This window comes from Leptinotarsa decemlineata, unplaced genomic scaffold (assembly GCF_025532065.1).
Source record: "Leptinotarsa decemlineata unplaced genomic scaffold, Ldec_3_MD MMD2_P_RNA_scaffold_2, whole genome shotgun sequence".
Classification (NCBI taxonomy): Eukaryota; Metazoa; Arthropoda; class Insecta; order Coleoptera; family Chrysomelidae; genus Leptinotarsa; species Leptinotarsa decemlineata.
Window position 1 is genome coordinate 2,024,071 of NW_027412529.1, and position 18,827 is coordinate 2,042,897.

Below are 18,827 nucleotides of genomic sequence, written 5' to 3' on the forward strand. Positions count from 1 at the left end.
AGTACCTAGGTCTTCTTATAGACCGTAGGCTCACCTGGAACCTGCACCTGTTAAGCGTGAAGGCAAAGATCCAGGGTCGGGTGGCAAGCCTGTACCCTTTGATAAATAGAAAATCTAAGTTGAGCCTAAAAAATAAAATCACGATCTATAACATGATGTTCAAGTCTGTCATCATGTATGCTTTAGGCGTTTGGGGACAAGCGGCTCCGACTAACATCTCCATCTTGGAGACTCTACAAAATAAAATTCTACGGATGATTGTGAATGCTCCGTGGTTCGTGCGGAATGAAGCCATCCGCAGAGATTTGAAGCTGCCTTCCATTCAGCAATCCATCCAGTCGAGGAACCGGCGAGTTTTAGATTACGCTGAAACTCACGAAAATCCTTTAGTCAGGGAAGCTATAGATTACGCTGTAGACGACCCCTCCCGATATAGAAGGCCCCGACACTCTGTCGAATGAGGCCCCTATGTCCTCCGTTAACAGATGAATAATATCTTCATCCATCTCACCCCAGCCAAGTAGGGGTATAACGCGAAGGGCGGTATGGATGTCTGAGGACTTTCATGCCACCATCAAACACCAGTCATGACCCGTTTGTCTTTCTGGCAAACACCATTTAAAAGGGGAAGGGAGCCAGGCTTCAACCTGAATAAACTCAAGATGGATTACGTCGTCGTCATCTAACTGAATTGAGAATTTAGAAGTCTTCAGATGATTGCACAATGACTCTTCAATGTTTTCAGCCATCTCATCAATTCGTCTTTGCACGGAACTATTGCTCAAAGGAATTTTTCGGATAATATCTGCCGCTGGTTTATGGAGCATAGGATCTATTACTTCTTTTATTGCCGGTAAAATTAAATCCTTTCCAATAGTGTGAGGTTTACATGTTTGATTAGCAAGGAGATATTGTAGGAAGCTCGGAGTCCGTCGTCGTCTTGCTTAGAAACCGCTGAAAAAAGTTTTGGCACAGTTGGCTGAGCTAAGTGTTTCTTTTCCAGTTCTTGAAAATAAGTCACACTTTTGTCCTTTTTATCTGAATTCATTTTATTCAAATGATCTTGTCGCCTTGAGGATTTCATCGCTTCATTCGAATATGTTTTTTGACAAAAAAGGCACCTAGGCGAAGATGGATTTGTGGGGTTTTCAATAAATCCATATTTTATATATTTCGCGCTATACTGCCGTTTCTTCTTTTTTTCTTCCGACATAATTTTGTCTTAAAAAATGCCGAAGTAAAGAAACGAGTATTAACAACTTGCAAATGACACCACTTACAGTATTCACCACCGCACGTACAGCACTTTACCTAGCTAGTCGCTAACTAAATTCACCTGTTTTCGTAATATCGTCGAATGACATTACTGGCTGGATTGTGCGTGCGCTTTTATATGAGGCCCGGGCGGGCCTAGTACTTTCGAGAATGGAGACTAGAAACTTCTCGCTTCGCACTGAAGCTTACCGCCATCTGTTGTACAGTTTGACAACTATCGGACAGGGAATAGTTACTATCTAGTCCCCTAGATGGCGTTACACGAGGAAATGCGCGTTAAGCGTACAGGAGCGGTAAAGTTTGTGTTAAAAGCAAAGAAACATTTTTAAACTAGCCATCGCCCCTCCAAACCGTTTCAACTCCCCCCAATCTTCTCTGTGCCCTTTACTGCCCTCCTATAGGCCTCCAGTGCCCACAAGGGGGCGTTATCGCCCACTTTGGGACATCGTAAACCTTGGCCGATGCACCTATCAGGTTCAAGTCCTGCATTTTCTGAAAACTCATCAATTTCTGACGATATAGTATCCATTTCTGCGAATTCTAGAAATTCTCAACGTATCATATATTTACTTTCTTCGTAAAAATGGATTCCAATGGAAAGCTGCTCTTTTCCAGCCATGTCACATGACTGATCTGCCATGACACTATATAAGCTTCCTTTGCAACCTGCATGATTTCATTCTTCACGTCCAAGCTGCATAAACAATTAGTTTCGTTTTGAATCTGTGGGGATGTATACATGACATTTTTTCCCATTTGCTAAATGTTATTTCAAATTTTGTTTGGCAGATTCAATTCTCAAATTTAAAAGGCCTTCAACAATGCCTTCGTGATTCTTTTTACCCCTCAAAGGCAAGTCATGAGTGCCGGAAAAAATAACTGCAGAAATTATAGAGGACACTATGTTTTTATTTTTCTCAGTTTCCTGCTGATGAGCCGTATTCATCATCACATCCACAGACATTTGCTCCGATTTTTTTTGCGTTGTTGACTGCGGATTTATGATATTGTGATGAGACATACTTAATGCAGTGTTCATCGCCCTCGAAAGCAACTATATCGAATAATAAAATCAAATTTTATAAAAATAAATAACTCTACGTTAGCCCCAGTGTTATTATCTGACTTGATCCATTCTTTTTTTTCAGTCTCACGCTTACCAAAGATCCTACTGGATAGGAAAATGCCGAAATCGCAGTCCCAAGAAGAATCCAACGGAGGCTGAACAGAAAAACACCGACGCCTCGGAAGGACTGAGTATGAGTATGGATAAGCTCTCTGTGAAGAACTCTTGACGCTTTTTTGCCTTCTAAATTATGTCAGAGTTCACCAATATGTATTCGGCCAGACCACAATTCTTGAGGATTTTTCACTCTCTTCTACATCACAGGGTTCGATTGGAGTTGCAATAGATGTTTTATATTAAAACCGGCAAACAATTACGAAATTAGATGTTGTTATATTTTTTGAACTGTCGTTTGTGAACTGTGGCCAAACCGACAATATCTCTTCAGCTAAGGTGTTTTCACTTTTTATAGTAATTTAAGGAAACTTTTTGTATTTTTCTTGACTGAACCGTATGTATACACCTAATAAATTTTCAATACAATGTATATATGCTTTTTTTGAGTAGGAAACTTTGAAGAGGTTTCAAATATTTGGATATATTTAAATTCAACCAAATTAAGCTAGATTATGAACGCAGTTGATTTTTTGATGAGTGATCTTTCTCCTTATTCGGTCAGCAGCGAGACAAGCACAGAGTTTGAGCTCTCATATCAGGGTCTGACATTTATTTGTGAAAAATAATACAGTCCAGTTAACGGTTCATTTTTCCCAATATAGTGAGGACCAACAGTTAGCCTGCAACTACCTTTGTCAGGTAGGTATAAGCAGCACCGATGTGTGGCTTGAGAAACAGGTATTCTATAAAATATTTAAGGAAGGCTCCTTCTCAGGGTTGAAGGATACTAACTGCGCCTATCAGCTAGGAGACGCTGTCCTGATCCTAACAGGTAGACATCCAGGCTGGAATGTGCAGCTCTGGAATCATAACTGAGGATTATTTTCTGAAATATCGTCTAGGGAAGCCATAATGGCATACTGAATAGATTCCCGTTGATTGGTGGATATAAAGGTTGTCTAATATTCAAGGTTCAAGATTATCACCTCAATGATCACAGTAACCTTACCATATGAAGCCACCTATACCTGGAGATACATTAGATTTAGCGCAGCAGAGCTTTTTCACTTCTGATTTGGTTGAATTAGCATTTGAGCATCTCACCTGCTTAGGTAGAGTTGTTTTCTCTCTTGATTCTTTTGCTGCTCAAGAGTTTATTGCATGGAGGATTCATAAGGTATTCTGCTCTTGAGGAGATGACTTGGATACTTTTCCTGGCTGCAACACATATTCTCTGAAATGCATGGAAAATTATAATCAAGAGAGAGAAGTTTACAGTGCACTGAACTGAACATCACGATTAGGCCTCTTATCTCCTCACAGTAAAACAACTAGATTCAGAAACAGATATTTCTAGCTTCAATAACAAATTTCTCTAAATGTAGAGTTTTGTAATCAAATAAACAATTCAACTGAATCACTGGTTAAATGAAATATTTACCTGCTCACAGAATTGAATTGGGATATATTTGTTTTGATAGCATTATTAGGTACTAGATGATTTGAATCTACAAAAACAATACTTTTCCAATGACGACATTCTTCATTTTAGTGCCGAAGATATATTTACATGTTGATTGTCGAAATATAAAAAGAAATGCATTGACAATTGATAAATAGAAATGTGTAAACAAGTAAACTGGAAAAGTAATTTGAGAGTGACGAAAGTGCAATGTTTATTGACGGACAAACGAAATGAAAATGTGTTATTACAGATGAGTTGATAAATAAAACTAATATTACTGAAATTAAATTAGTAGGAATATCAGTAGGAATAAAGTGAATATACAGGGTGTTTATTAAACATGCGACTATTCCTTGGGCTGTTCTAAGGAAATTTTGTCCTTTGATAAGGCGCTTCGTTTCGGAAATACAGGGCGAAAAAGAATGTTGACAGTAACAATTTTGATAATTTTAAAATTATTAATGTAGCAGAAATAAAAGTATAGTGTACCTACTACACTGGACCTACCATGTAATAAAAAATCTAACAAGTCATTAGTTTATACTACTCCAGTGGAGGTTCTTGAATTATCTTGTATAAATTCAACTACACGCTTCTTGACATTGTTAATGGCTGCATGAATCATTGGTTATTGTATTTTCGGCGAGGGGTGGTATATTATCAGAAACTCCAGCTAGGCCAGCTAAGGAAAGTTTTCCTTCCCTATGTTTTCTATCAAAAAAACTGAGATGCCTTCCATTCAAATTCACTGTGAAACATTCCAAGCACAAATTTGTTGTCATAGTTTAGTAGAAAGCCAGTCAAGATAAGGGTAGAAAAACTAAAAAAACAAAACTTTTGCAAGACATCCAATGAGGATTATTTAAATTACATCATAAAACATTGCGGATATTCTACCAAGTTAATCATGATCATATGAATTTTTTTCCTACAATTTGTATAATTCATATGTTGTAGACAAGTAACATTTAATTTCTTCTGAGACCCAATAAAATAACAGTAAAACAAAAGTAAAAAAAGTTTATTCATATAATTATCTAAGCAGTGCTTTTTTACAGAATTGTAGAATTAGAGCTTTTTCAATGATCCCTGGATTCAGGAAACGATCAACATGTTGTATCGCTTCAAGTGCAAACATATTTTTTGCAAAAATATATTACTACAGTCATAGCTGAGACTGTCGGAAGAATAATATATAGTTTGCCCAATTTTTTTCTTTTCGCCTCGTTTTGTCTGGAAATCTAAAAAAAACGTATTGAACCTCTTATTACCAAACATTAACTCAACTGTTACACCTTGGATTTGAACGAATCTATTTCTTTTTCCAGTGAACATAAAACATTTTCCAAACAGTTCACAGCCGGGGTTAACCTTATATCACAAAGATCAATATCTTTTCTATAGTCTGCACAAATCAAGAGGGCTAGGTGACTATTGAGATGTTCAGACATGTCCCTTAGCGCCCTATTTATATACTCTTTGTCGACCAGAAGGTCTATCTTCTTTCTGAAATACAAGTAAACGTAGTCGTGTTTCAAGTCTTCGAAAGAGATCATCAAATATCATTCTTACTCAGCAGGAATGCGCAGGTTGTTCAATTTTATTAAAATTTTCTCTCGTTTTTTTTCATCTTGAATGCCAACAATCTGCAGGTCTTCATCACTTAAGATTTTTAATGTTTCCGTATCTATATTGTTGTTTTTGAAGTTGTCATACAATTCTTCACATTCGCAGGAACTCAAAATAGTTTTCAACAGATCCATGAGAAAGAATTATCGGTGGAAACTGTTTTGATTGCACCAGAATTGCCTATCAAAATCTAAATGAAACTGTTTTCCTATTTTCATTTTTTAAAAAGGTGAGGTTATGAACCATAGACTTGACAGGATGGACCGATCATGAGAAAAGGACCATGACCTAAAGATTGAAAAGAAATAGATGCGGTGGATGGCAATGTGGCTAATTGCCGGCAACGTTTCTGTTGAATGGTATGAACGCAAAGTCAAAGAAGATTTAGTTTCTTAAAACGAAAATGTGTGTAATGTTATCCCACATATGACAATAAACCAGGTGACATCTAAATGATTGTACACTGCACCATTCAGCTTGTTTCTGGTGTAAAAAACTTGAAACTCGAATGGAAGGTATACTTCATTAGAGCCAACATTTCTAATTGAAAAACTATTGAAAACCTATTTCAATTGAGTCATAAATGAAACCAGTTCAATGATTTCAAATAGAACCTTGTACTTCTTGAAATTCTTGAAATTTCGTTCGACATCTGAGCAAACTTTGTATTTTGTTCCGAGTACAGCAAGTTATTTGACAATATTCCAATAGATGTCATCATTGTTTCGTTATATCGAATTTGGCAACATGACTCCTACGCCGCCATATTAAAAAAAACATTCGGGTTGAATCGTTGAAAATATAATTTAATTTTCTGTTTTATGGACTAAGGAAATAATCAGCGTCTACTTGAAATTCTCAACTTAGACCAAGTAGGTTTTTGATTGTTTTCACATTAAAATACCGGCTTCAATAAACTATACCTTTGTTCTGAATTAGAATGCATTTTGGAACAGATCCTGTGATAATTTTTATTTATTTGGTCTCACAGTTTTGGAATATCGGGCCAAAAGTGATTGTTTTGTAATACATATCAGATGTGTTACACATTTTTATTATGTATTTATTATAAATTTGGGCAGAAAAATTAATTCAAATTGGATTTGAAATTACATGATCATGTCTAAAATTTCCTCGATTATCTAAACGTTAACGTATTCTTAAACACTTTCAAACTTCTTGGTTGCCTGCAGATAGCTGTTCCGATGATATAATTTGCTGGAGTTTACATTTTTCTTCTCTCTTCACCACTCTTCACTAGGTACCAGTCCATTCTATTACGTCTCTACATAAAAAACAGAACCACAGAGTACATGTGTACTTTGTGAACAGAACTCATAGTTTTATGAACACTTGAAACATAATATGTGCTTATCATAATCACGGTCTGACAATATGTTGTGAAACAATCACAGAAAAATCTATCACAAACACTGTTTTCTCCAAATTTTAGGATGTTTTTCAGATTTTGTGTTACTTTATACATTTCTGAAAAATTAGGGTGATAATTAGTAGACAGCATACATGTAGAATATTGCCAAATTAAAGATGAAAAATTGAAATATTTTTCAGAACTCTGAACGACTCTCAGCGTATTCAGTCGCGGTAGGCCACAAATACTAATATCGATGTCTTCAGAAGTATATGTCAGAAGATGTCAAAATTAAAAGTCTCATTAAGTCATTTAGTAAGGCCTCTGTTTGCCCGTCACAAACTCAAAAAGGCCAATCTATTATCTAGTTTGTACCTTCTGTCTTTCGTTAAGACGCTACGTTACTATACGCCTTTCGCCGATAAACATGACGAAGAGAAAATTTCAAAACTTTGGTGTCATCACACCGTTCCTGAAATTCTTTCTTTAGCCGATCGCCTTCACGAAGAAGAACGATATATGGACGCGTACGAACTGCTGGACAGAATACGATTGGTCAAGGAACCGGAGGTGCTTTGGAGGATTGCAAGAGTACTTTACAACTTGAGCTTCGAACATGAAGTTACCAGTGATGTCAGATGGGAGATGCTTGAAGAGGCCCAAGACGTTTTAGATATTGCGCTTTCTTTGGGTAAGTAAGTGTTATCACTTTATTCAATATTCATGATAAGATCAATGTTATTCGTTAGTCCTATATAGGCGGGGTGGCTGTCCTTGTTTTTCTTTCATCGTCTGAACCACTGTGCATGCTGTTTTTAGCGAGTGCATTGGCTTGGGATGTGGGGGTCGAGCAAACCAGCCATTGGATTCCTGCTTTTACGTAGCCCCGTTGGATACGGGTTGTTCTGTTATTCCCTAACTGAATGGCATCCCAACGATGGCTTAATCCTAAAGTGTGTGTATCTGTGCCAAGAGGATGAATGACACTGAGTCTATCAGCTCTCTCTCTACGGAGCCTTCGAGATACGGGGCGCCCTCTCGTCGTAGCATCGCTTTTTGACACGGAATTTGACGTTAGGTTACGTCAGTTGTCAGTTTGTGCTTTATTTTGATCGTTATAGTTTATAAAGTGCTTGGAAACGTTTTATCAAATACGTTGTGAGGATGTACAATATAAAACAAAATCCGATTTTGAGGTTAGAGAAAATTGAAGAGTTTGTTTTTATTATTGAATTTGACATCTGACACGAATTGAAACATTCTATGCTGACGAATCTTATTATTAATGACGTCAATTCGAATACGATTAAATGCCACTTCTTGTAGTCTGAATTCGCCCAGCAGCGGGAGCGTGTTTTCAATAAATTGTTGGCTTAAGGCAATCGCGGAACAATTTTCCAATAAACTTTGGTACCAAAAATGAAAATTAATACCAATATCCTTAATAAGGGTGTGAAACAACAGTGTTGGACGGTGTTGCCACTTCCGGCTCATCATGGCTTCTTTGTTAAATTGCCTGTGGCAATATCTATCACTGATTGAATTTCAGGTATTGAGTCAGCAGAGGTACATAAATGGTCGGCCATAATCTTAGACACTTATAACGGCTTGATAAATTTGGAAAACCGAGTGAAGAGTTTCACTTCGGTAAGGGATCATTTGAAAAGAGCATGTGAGTTGGACCCACGCGACTTCACGGCTCATTATATGCTCGGAAAATGGTTTTTTCAGATGTGCCAGTTGAACTGGTTTCAGAGGATGATTGCTAAATACTTCATAGCGACGGAACCACCAAAATCGAGTTATGATCAAGCTTATAAGTGAGTATGAACAGTAAGTTATTTTCGTGATACAACCGGAGCAACGTTGGGTTTCTATTATGTGGGTCTATTAGACGCCACACTGCAATCCACATGGGTTTATTATGGTTCACACCATAATTTATAAATCCGATATATAAATGCCCCACGGTATTAAAAGTTGACAAATTACTGGGGCCTATATTTTTCAAACAAAATTTTTTTGCTCATCTGAATTTGAAAATGTTAAAACTTTGTTATGAGTTCATTATTATTCTCTATTTAGTCTTCAGTGTTGAGCATACTCCATCTTATTAAGCCCTTTGAAACACTGAAGTTTTAGATATTTTTGAGATTAGCTAATTTCTAGTAGAAGAAAGCCTTTGTTTTTGTTACCAATGTTTTACCAATTTTTATAAAAATTCCTCATAATCCACAAGAAATAATGTGTTGATTATACGCTCTCTGTTCAAAAAATAAAGTGAATTTTAATTTTTCTCGAAAAATATTTATTTATTCATCAATATCTAGTTTTTCCCCTTTAAAGTAGTCCTCCTCAGATATAATATACTCACTTATGCCAGCGGTTTTTTCAATCCTCAAAGCAGTTCTGATATGCTCTTTTTGATTTGTTCGTGAGGTCTCCCAGGTTTTTATCTCCTCAATCGTTGCAAAACTACACATGAACAAAAATTCCGGTACACTACTCAGTGCTGCTCAAAGGCAAAAAAATTGTACGAAAATGACAAATGAAAATATATACTTTTCGCTATAATCGTATAGAAATAATAGTCGCCAACACTGGCATCAGAATAATTGACAAGTGACAACTTCCCGCACGATGCAAAGATGGAATAAAGCGATTATCGCATATGCAGACACTCCATCGTATGTGAAAATTTTGAAGTGGTCATTACAAATATATTGATTTGATTACTATTTGCATCAATATTAATTGAAAATTCTGCATTCATTGATCTAGCTATAGCTTATATTATGTATCAAATCAAATGACAACACAAAGTCTCCTAAAACAAAAATCAAGTGGAGTGAGGTGAACTACCAACTACCATTCATTATTATTTATTTGAAATTCATCTTTTCTCTTTTCTCACTGTGGATTTATTTTTCTTTTAGCGTCAGTGGTTTTCGACTTATTTGACATTTGACCGATCTGAAAATTAAGTGCTTTGTGCTCTGTCATCGACGTGATCGTGATTTATGAGTTCTATGACAGACGGACACGCGGGACACGCCTATCATAATGAGACGGAATACAGTGATATACAGATTACTCGAATAGCGGAGGACGAAGTGATTGAAATTTGTGAATATATAACCGTGGCCTCGTTTGAATCAATGACGTAATGCAAAACCAAATGAAATCAAAATGTATGCTCTTAGTCAATGTGGTATGCATGTTCGAAAAAATATTGAATTGTATAGCAGGAGCAGCCTTGACACTGCTTCATATTCCGCTGTGCTTGTATATCTGACGCAGCCATCAGTTTGCGCGTGCGCCCTATCCAAATTTAAATACTAAAGAACTTTCAGTTTGTAGTTTTTGTACCGTTTAGATACCACAAAACTGAATTGCTACTAATTGTCAGGAACCAGGATCATGCTAATTATCAACAGTGCAACTCAGTAGATGGTACCTAATTTTTTTAATTTACAGTAGTTAATTTTTGAAAGCTGTCGTTTCGACCAAATATTTTTTAGCTTGAAATAATGATTTTGAAAAGTAAAAATAAATATCAATTTGTTCACGTACGCATAGTCACCCTGAGCTCTTGAATGATCATTTGCGACAGATCTAATCCATCCTTTCAAGTTGGAATCAGACAACCAATGTTGACAAAAAGTTTATTTTCGAGACTTTCAACTGCGGTAGTTCTTTCGATCGAGCTACAATCAGATGAACTATCTTCCATTTCCACTGTAATTTGTTCCATATAATTCATAATACTCGAGACAGTCGAGACTATCAGTTCCAAGATATTGGATGATAGTAATGAAAATATCCAAGCATATTCTTCTTCTCTTTCATCATGTAATGGCCTCAGCTACTAAGACTATAACGTATTGACTGTGCATTCAATTACTCAATTGTCAACTGTCAGTTTCGAGTACTGTCCTTCGTTACCAACTGGCCGGATAGCCTTAGTTGCTGAGGCCATTGAATCGAAAAGAAGAAGAGAAGAAGAGTACTGTCCACGGCCTCTTATTCTTCCATATTTTTGAATATTGATTATTTGTAGAAAATTCCACTACTTTACGTTCAAATCCGCTACGCCGCTACCGCCGAGTAAATGCCGCTACGGTTGCGACAGGTTACACCTGCAACAGCGAGACCAAGTGTTCTATTACCGTTCTTGTTTTTCAGGTATCTACTGAAGGCAGAAGAACTGCAACCAAGAACATTTTTACCGAACATGTACTTGTTGGGCGAAACGTGCGTAGAAACAGGACAGTTCTATAAAGCGAAGTATTACTTGAATCTGGCCATCAGCTTGCCACCAAGAGACGACTGTGAAAGATGTTGCGTCTCCAAAGCTAGATATCTCCTCAGAAAACTCGAGAGATTTGATATGGGCAAAAGCGTGTTATTTTACGACCCGCTAGGTTTCAACGATTGAAGTTACAGATAAGAAGTGTATCTGAATAAAAATATATTTGCTGCCGTATTATTATTATTATCATTCACCTAAAATCGGTTGCTGTACGCTGAGTTTCGACCAATTTGAAGGGCGTGCCAGTTTCATTCATTAATGACCACTTCTCACAATCGTGAGATGGGTGATCTTTGGGTACAAGAATCGTGTGGCCCAAGAAGATGTAGCGAACCAAGAATGCCAGCCTTACGCATTCCTTCGGCTACGATGTCTGCCATCTTGAGGCAAACCAGCATGATTTTGAGATCAAAGAGTAGCTCGGGCTACTACTATAATTATTTTTCAAGAATAAGTATTAGTGTTGCTACTATTACCTACTTTCTGGAGTGATAGATAGGGAAATTGTAAAGAAAAATTGAAATCGCTTCAAATTCATGGATTAAATATATTAAAACCGTAATATATATATATATATATATATATATATATATATATATATATATATATATATATATATATATATATATATATATATATATATATATATATATATATATATATATATATATATATATATATATATATATAATCAATCTCATTAGTAAGAATTATCTTGTCATATACCTAGATTATGTAATAAAATGAAGGAAATGTATCTGCAAAAGTTTTCAGATGGTCAAATTCAAAGAATATTTCACTACGCATATACGTGTCACGGAACAGAATTATCCCTCTAACCGAGCAATGGGAACAACCTTGAACATTGTTTTACATTCTCTCCGTTAGGTTCCAGCACCTCCGTGTACTGAATATCACGCTAGCCAGAATTTAGACCCTAGCCCAAATTTGGACCTTCCCCTCTATCCTTTTTACCAAAATACAGCATATGAATAATTTTTGAAATTTCAACGGACTTCAAATATTTTTTTTACTTTTAGTGACTATTAACTTGAACACATTCTTTACTTGAGATTATTTTTATTGTGAGAAGGAAAAGTAGTTTTACTCAACGTGAAATCAATTAAAAAAGTACAAAATAAAACATAAACAGTATCTTTTTTAAACTTTTTAATAAAAAATAACAATATCTCTCCATACATCTTACACAATAACACGCGATCCGTTTCACCCGTCCGACAACTCTTCGACTGACTCGCAAACCTCGTTGATCGGCGGAAAATCGTATCTCGGACTGATCTCGGAAAAGTCCACGTACACCTTTCGCTTTTTCACGTCCAACAGTTCTACTAGTTCTTCGAAAGATGGCCTCTCGTTCGGCCATTCGCACCAACACCTCAACATCAACGAGTAGAGTTCGTCCGTACAGATGCCGGGCCTTTCCAGTCGATTTCCCATTTTCAGCGAGGGCAGTACCATGCCGTCGACTGTGTTTTCGTATGGAAAAGCCCCTGAAACGATTAAAGGAATAAATTGCAGAATATTTATCTCACGGCAGGTGGAAAGTGTACAAAGCTGTTGTTAAGATTTGGTGGTCATGGTCTGTAAGTTTGATGCCCGTTTCGTCTACACCTGAGGTAGACATTGAATGCGATGACGTCAGGGACGCAGTATTTGCCTTCCTCCCATAGACCTTTTCATTATAAGATGAGCGCAAGCGTAGGTGTCATATTGAAATGGCGGTTATTCAAAACATTCGTACTGTTTTAATCAACAATGGCTGGGCAAGGAATATTATCTCTACAAACAAATAAATTATTGGAAAAAACCATTGATGGTGCTTCACTTGTTTATAATTCAGTTGAGGCTCATACTTGTGAACAATTTAAAAGGTGGTTAAAACGTCATGGGCGTCCGCAAAAAGGAAAAAAATGAGTTGATTGAGAGGTTAGGTATCAGCATTTGTTTACTATCTAAAAACATATAAAAAATTGTATTTACAGTTTTATTCTTATTAATAATGTCAATTTATTTGAACTAATTTAAAATATAATACTTATGAAACTAATAAATGAATCAAGCCATTAATATTTTGAGGCTGTACATATGACATTATTAATTAGACAAATATGTAAATACTGGATTGAATATGTTTAGTAATTTTTATTAGAGGGAAATATTTAATACAACATAATATATATGAAATTTACAGTCAAAAATGCAAGAAATAATGTACGTATGTTGAAATTCCTGATAGCTTAAAGCAGGCGTCTCCAAACTAAGGCCCGCCGGCCAAATCCGGCCCGCCAGTGTCATCAATCCGGCCCGCGACAGCCAATGATTTACTGTCATCAATCTGGTCCGCGATAGCCAATTACTGGGTTTTATTTACTTGCAAGGTAAAACTTAACGACAAAAATGATGACAAAGGAAACTTAACTTAAGTATTTAAGTTTAAGCATATTAATAACTAACAAATAATTGAAATGAATCACAGTAAAACAAAAACACTAATGAGATTTATGTAATTGTGATTTTTCACCGACAATACTTTGTAGTTGTGGATCAATTTTACTTGTACCAATTATCAAAAGAGATTTAAGATGCTCATCGGTTAATTGAGATCTGTAAACATTCTTTGTGTACTTCATCTTGGAAAACGTTTTCTCACACAAGTAAGTTGTACCAAAAACAGAAAATAACCCACGAGCAAATTTATGCAAACTATCAAATTGTTCCAGTGGAAGACTTATAAAATTCCAACAAAGATGACTTTTGATATTTGTTCTTAAGCATATCACTGCACCGTAAATCAATAATTTCCATTTGGACTTCCGGAGCCCGGGTTTCAATGTCAGAATCAAAAGGATTTTGAAAAAGCTCAATTTCATTCGCAATGACATCAAAATCTGAAAAACGAGTATCAAAATTTATCTTCAAAGCACTCGATTGCAAAGTTTCGATTGCAAAATTGACGGGAAATTCAGTCTCTATAGAGTGGCTGAATATTTCACATGTTTCAAAATGTGTGAAACATTTTTTACGTAATTGCAATTGAAATAGCATTATTTTCTGCCTGAAGGATTTGATATTGGTGTATTCAGTTCGTTCATATGATTTGTCAAATCGACATAGAAGGCTAACTTCCACATCCATTCACTATTTTCTAAATCGGCAAAAGGGCGCTGCTTCTCATTTAAAAAAATTTCAATCTCTGCTAGAAGTTCAAAAAAACGCTTAAGGACTTTTCCGCAATTAAGCCAGCGTACGGCAGTATGATATGCTAAATCATTTTCTCCAATCTGTTGAATAAACTCGCGGAATTGTCGGTTATTCAGCCCAGTGGATCTGATGAAGTAAACAACTGATATGCCAGGTTTTACAACTTCAGACATATCCAAACATTTTCCGCACAAGGACTGTTGATGAATGATACAATGTAAGACTAATGGTTTTGAACCACCATCATTTCCTACAGCCTTTGACACAAGTGCAACCACTCCTTCATTTTTACCATACATATTTTTGCCTTCATCAGTTGTTATAGATTTCAAATTTCTCCATCGAAGGTTCTTTTTATTAATGGCATTTTCAACTCCCTTAAAAATATCTGCCCCAGTTGTCGTGCCGTGAATACTATCAATATCAAGAAGTTCTTCATACACTTCATAGCTTTTATCTACTCCGCGAATAATAATCAACACCTGAGCAGTATCTGACACATCCGTTGACTCATCCAATGCTAGAGAAAACCACACATGATGTCCATTTTTGTCAGACAGTTGAGATGATATATTTTTCTGCGATGTCTTGCACCCTCCGAGCCACGGTGTTTGCTGACAAACTGACACTTTTAAATAAATTTACCTTTTCGGGGCATATTTCTTCGGCTACTGCAATCAAGCATTCTTTTATCATTTCTCCATCGGTGAATGGTTTGCCACGTTTTCCGATTTCAAGAGCCACACAAAAGCTGGCGCGAGTTGCAGACTCTTGTTCAATATTCGCTTTGGTAAACAAATATTGCTGCGATTTGAGTCCGCGTTTCAAAGCTCCAAATTTTTCCTTCCGCAAACTTCCTGTATACTTGGAGTAACTTTGAAGATGTTTCGATTCATAGTGTCGTTTAATGTTATAGTCTTTGAGAACAGCTATGGTTTCATTACCAAATAAACATAGCGCCTTATTACTGGACTCAATCACAAAATACTGAAAGTTCCATTTTTCTTGGAATGTTCTGAATTCACTGTCGATTTTTCGCTTCTTTTCCATACTAACAAATCATACATAAAAACAATAAGTCAAATCAAAATACTTTTATTGACGGGTGTTACTTTATTTATTTCACAATAGAGAGTTTCGCTTCCTTCGCCTTTCCTACGCAGACTAATTCGCAGTGGCGCCGCTAGCCTTTTTATATGCAATTATTACTGCTATCTCGAGGTGATCGGAATACACTAGCTAAAACCAGAACTTTCTCGAAACATGCGGTAATTCCAAATATTTAATTACGCCTAATGCCACCTAGCGGGTAGCTGAAAAAGATAGTACATAGTACCACTACTCGCCACTAGATGTCGGTAAGTGTCACAATACACAATAATAATTGAAATGCAAAAAAGGGTAAGTTTGCTTAGGTCACGCACTTTGCGACTATCCTAGTCTAAAAATATAGTTAAGGGCAGAAATTGGCTCTTGGAACAAACTGAAAAAATCATTATGGCCCGAAGGCTTCAAAGTTTGGAGACCCCTGGCTCAAAGGATCAGGGTTTTGCTCAGTTGGACCACTTTCTCCAATGAAATCTAGTGAGCAAATATAAGTATCCTTGGTAACATCATCAATAGATTCAAAGCCTCGGTCACTCCTGCCACATTTTTTCATCCATAATTCACATGTCGCACACTTCGCACATGCTTTATTTAATATGTAATTTGCTTGATGATTTGATTTTTTTTGCGATATTTAAGACGGCTTTGGAAAATTTATAAAATAGTATGTGTTGGTTTTGAATGATTTGTATCGTGTATTAACTTTTACATACTCCATAACAACACCGTTTTGTTGTTCCTTTTCGTACAGATAACATGATTATAATGGAGCATAAAAATTTTTTTCTGATTATTTTGACTTACTACTTTATTTTTTTTTTCACTTTTTTATACAATTAATAAACTTCAATTTATATTATAATTTTTAAAACATGAGTTGCGGGCTCTTCAACATGGTTGTTTACATAAAACAGTACGAGAATGATGGCTGATACTGACGCATGCGCATAAAAAAATTGTGATGAAAAGGCCTATTCCATCGCTATGGGAAAGTCTTCTCTAGACAAACTTTTTCATAAAAAAATTCAAACAATGAACCTTAGATCCTTAGTATTCCTCACATATCTGCAGTCCCTCAACGCAAATATCCACTTCACAATAGAACGGAAAACCCAAGGAACAATTGCGATTTCGATTGGGAAGATGGGATATATGAACACAAATTGTACAGAAAACCAATGCACATGCAAATATATATCTAAACAAAAATTCTAACCACCAGCTTCTTGGATGTGTAAGGGAACATATCTGAAGATGTAATTTTCAACGTTGGGTGTTTTGAGTCTACAGTTTTATTCAAACGGTTGTTAGCGTGAATTCCTTCCTGATGAACCGCAGAGAAATATCATGATGGCAAACTTTTTCATGATAAATTTCGAACAACGAGCCTTAGAAAGGAAAGACATGAAAACACATTGCTGGCTTGCTAGAAGTATAGTAAAAGTGTTTACAACAAAAGAAAGATGACATGGATACAACATAAAAATAAAAAGAAAAAAAAAATATTACATCAAATTGTATATAGATGTGCTCGAGATATATTTCTTAATTCACTCCTACTGCAGTTAAAAATATCACACATATTTGATGATTTGTTAGCATTTGAACACATCATATTAATCGGAGCTTTAGAAATAATATTTGTTTGAGCTCTTTCGCACTTGAAAAGTGATATATGATCTAGACTCCAATCTCGGCACATACAAATCTATTTGTTATAATAGTACAGGGGAGTCAACTTCACCATTCAATAGCTTATGTAAAAATATCATGGATGCTTGATTTCTGTGCTTTTCTGGAGATACGAAATCAAATCTGGGTAGTATATTCCGTAATTCAAGTTTCCAAGTTCTCGTTTACCTTTCCATGAATACTTACCTAGAGTTCCAATCTCCCACAATACGACGCCAAAAGACCAGACATCGCTCTTACTATCGCACTTCCTTTCTTCAATCGCTTCTATGGCCATCCATCGTAGAGGGCATTTTTTGGATTTGACGCTAACGTAAGAACCTAACCTAGACATTCCGAAGTCGGATATTTTCAAGATCTTGTTGTTGGTTATCAATACGTTTCTTGCTGCTAAGTCTCTGGAATATTGTCAAATATGGAAAATAGTCATGAAATAATTCAAGTTCATCCAAGCAAATACATGAATTGAAAGATGTTTCAACCTCAACTGCAATATTCTAAAACAAAAACACTCAGTATCTACAATTCCATCTTCTAATATTCCAAGTTCATAGACATCAAAATTTATACGATTACAGGATATAGAAATATAAAACAATCTCCAAATAAGCTACGTTGCACGGATGTGTAATAATCATTTTACCTTGTACGGAGACCTGATCAAAGTTGCAACCTCGGCATATGAATTTTTGTAAATACTGAGGCAAGTCAGGATCACAAAGAAAAATTATTGAGTATTCAGTATTCATGTCTCTCTGGCAAAAGCCAGTCTGAAGGGTAAGGGAGCTAGGCTCCAGCATGAATGAAATCAAAATGACGAACATGTTATTGATCACTCTTGGGAAACGGTTGCAGAGCATTTGTAGAATGCAGTACATCTCCTCTTCTTGGATCCTGCTGGGTAGCAGTATCATGTGAAGTAAATTCACAAAATTGTATCACTAATTACCTAATAATTGTTAATTACTAATATTTCTAGGAATAAATCGTGACGGTTAAAAATTTTCGTGTTTTTGGTAGCAATAGATAAACCAAACTCAACTGCATAAGATATTTTCGGCCAGGACTAACTAATCAACTCACCTGTGAACGACATTCAATTTCTCCAAATGTTTCATACCACTGGCGATTTGGAAGGCAAACTGTTGTAGTTCCGTATGATCCAACACAGGTTCAACCAGTCGATTGAATTCGGTAGTGGGCGTAATGGGTTCGCTTCCCAAAGAGGTAGTTTCAGCTGAAAAGAAAACAGGTGAAAAACTCATTGAGATGATTTGAAAGGGTTATATTTTTAGGAGTGATTAATTTTTGGTAAAAAAAGTTTTTGGCTTTCTACTACTCCATCTGATACAAAAAAATGGATGAGAGAATCTTCTTGGAAGATTCTCTCATCCATTTTTTTGTATCAGATGGAGTAGTAGAAAGTCATTGAGATGCTATGACATGTTTTCATGAATTATAAATCCACGATCAGTTTTCATGTGAAACACTGGACCGTAGGGAGCAGGATGATGTGGTGTACCCATACTTTCGATAACTATACGGGCTGATTCACGGTGGATGGCACATT

The 18,827-nt window shown here is 36.1% G+C and overlaps 3 protein-coding genes and 1 long non-coding RNA gene across 6 annotated transcripts in view; 2 read left to right on the top strand and 2 right to left on the bottom strand.

The window, feature by feature from the left end:
- Pino (protein pinocchio) overlaps positions 1-2,888 on the top strand; it is a 32,870-nt gene extending 29,982 nt beyond the window's left edge. Inside the window, exon 4 of the mRNA XM_023161588.2 lies at positions 2,424-2,888. Within this exon, the coding sequence (XP_023017356.1) occupies positions 2,424-2,570 (147 nt within the window). The 3' untranslated portion in view covers positions 2,571-2,888. The remainder of the gene's footprint in view (positions 1-2,423) is intronic.
- Positions 2,889-4,928: 2,040 nt separating this feature from the next.
- Positions 4,929-5,815, bottom strand: LOC111506523 (uncharacterized). Its single transcript, XR_012467063.1, has 3 exons — positions 5,496-5,815; positions 5,219-5,429; positions 4,929-5,164 (listed from the first exon to the last, which is right to left on the bottom strand). It is a non-coding gene; the product is annotated as an uncharacterized lncRNA (long non-coding RNA).
- A 1,355-nt stretch (positions 5,816-7,170) lies between these two features.
- Positions 7,171-11,410, top strand: LOC111506524 (regulator of microtubule dynamics protein 1). 2 transcript variants are annotated; one of them, XM_023161631.2, is made up of 4 exons: positions 7,171-7,615; positions 8,474-8,744; positions 10,985-11,056; positions 11,110-11,410. In XM_023161631.2, the coding sequence occupies exons 1-4, from the start codon at positions 7,207-7,209 to the stop codon at positions 11,360-11,362; spliced, it is 1,005 nt and encodes a 334-aa protein (XP_023017399.2). In that variant the 5' UTR covers positions 7,171-7,206; the 3' UTR covers positions 11,363-11,410. The 2 variants fall into 2 exon arrangements, with proteins under 2 accessions (XP_023017399.2, XP_023017400.2); XM_023161632.2 differs by lacking the exon at positions 10,985-11,056 and having other exon boundaries at positions 7,173-7,615.
- A 979-nt stretch (positions 11,411-12,389) lies between these two features.
- Positions 12,390-18,827, bottom strand: part of LOC111506508 (platelet-derived growth factor receptor alpha) — a 61,725-nt gene continuing 55,287 nt past the window's right edge. For both annotated transcript variants that reach the window (XM_023161589.2, XM_023161590.2), the window contains exons 15-17: positions 18,341-18,494; positions 17,444-17,655; positions 12,390-12,747 (exon numbers count right to left, since the gene is read on the bottom strand). In XM_023161589.2, the coding sequence (XP_023017357.2) occupies positions 12,464-12,747; positions 17,444-17,655; positions 18,341-18,494 (650 nt within the window). In that variant the 3' untranslated portion in view covers positions 12,390-12,463. The remainder of the gene's footprint in view (positions 12,748-17,443; positions 17,656-18,340; positions 18,495-18,827) is intronic.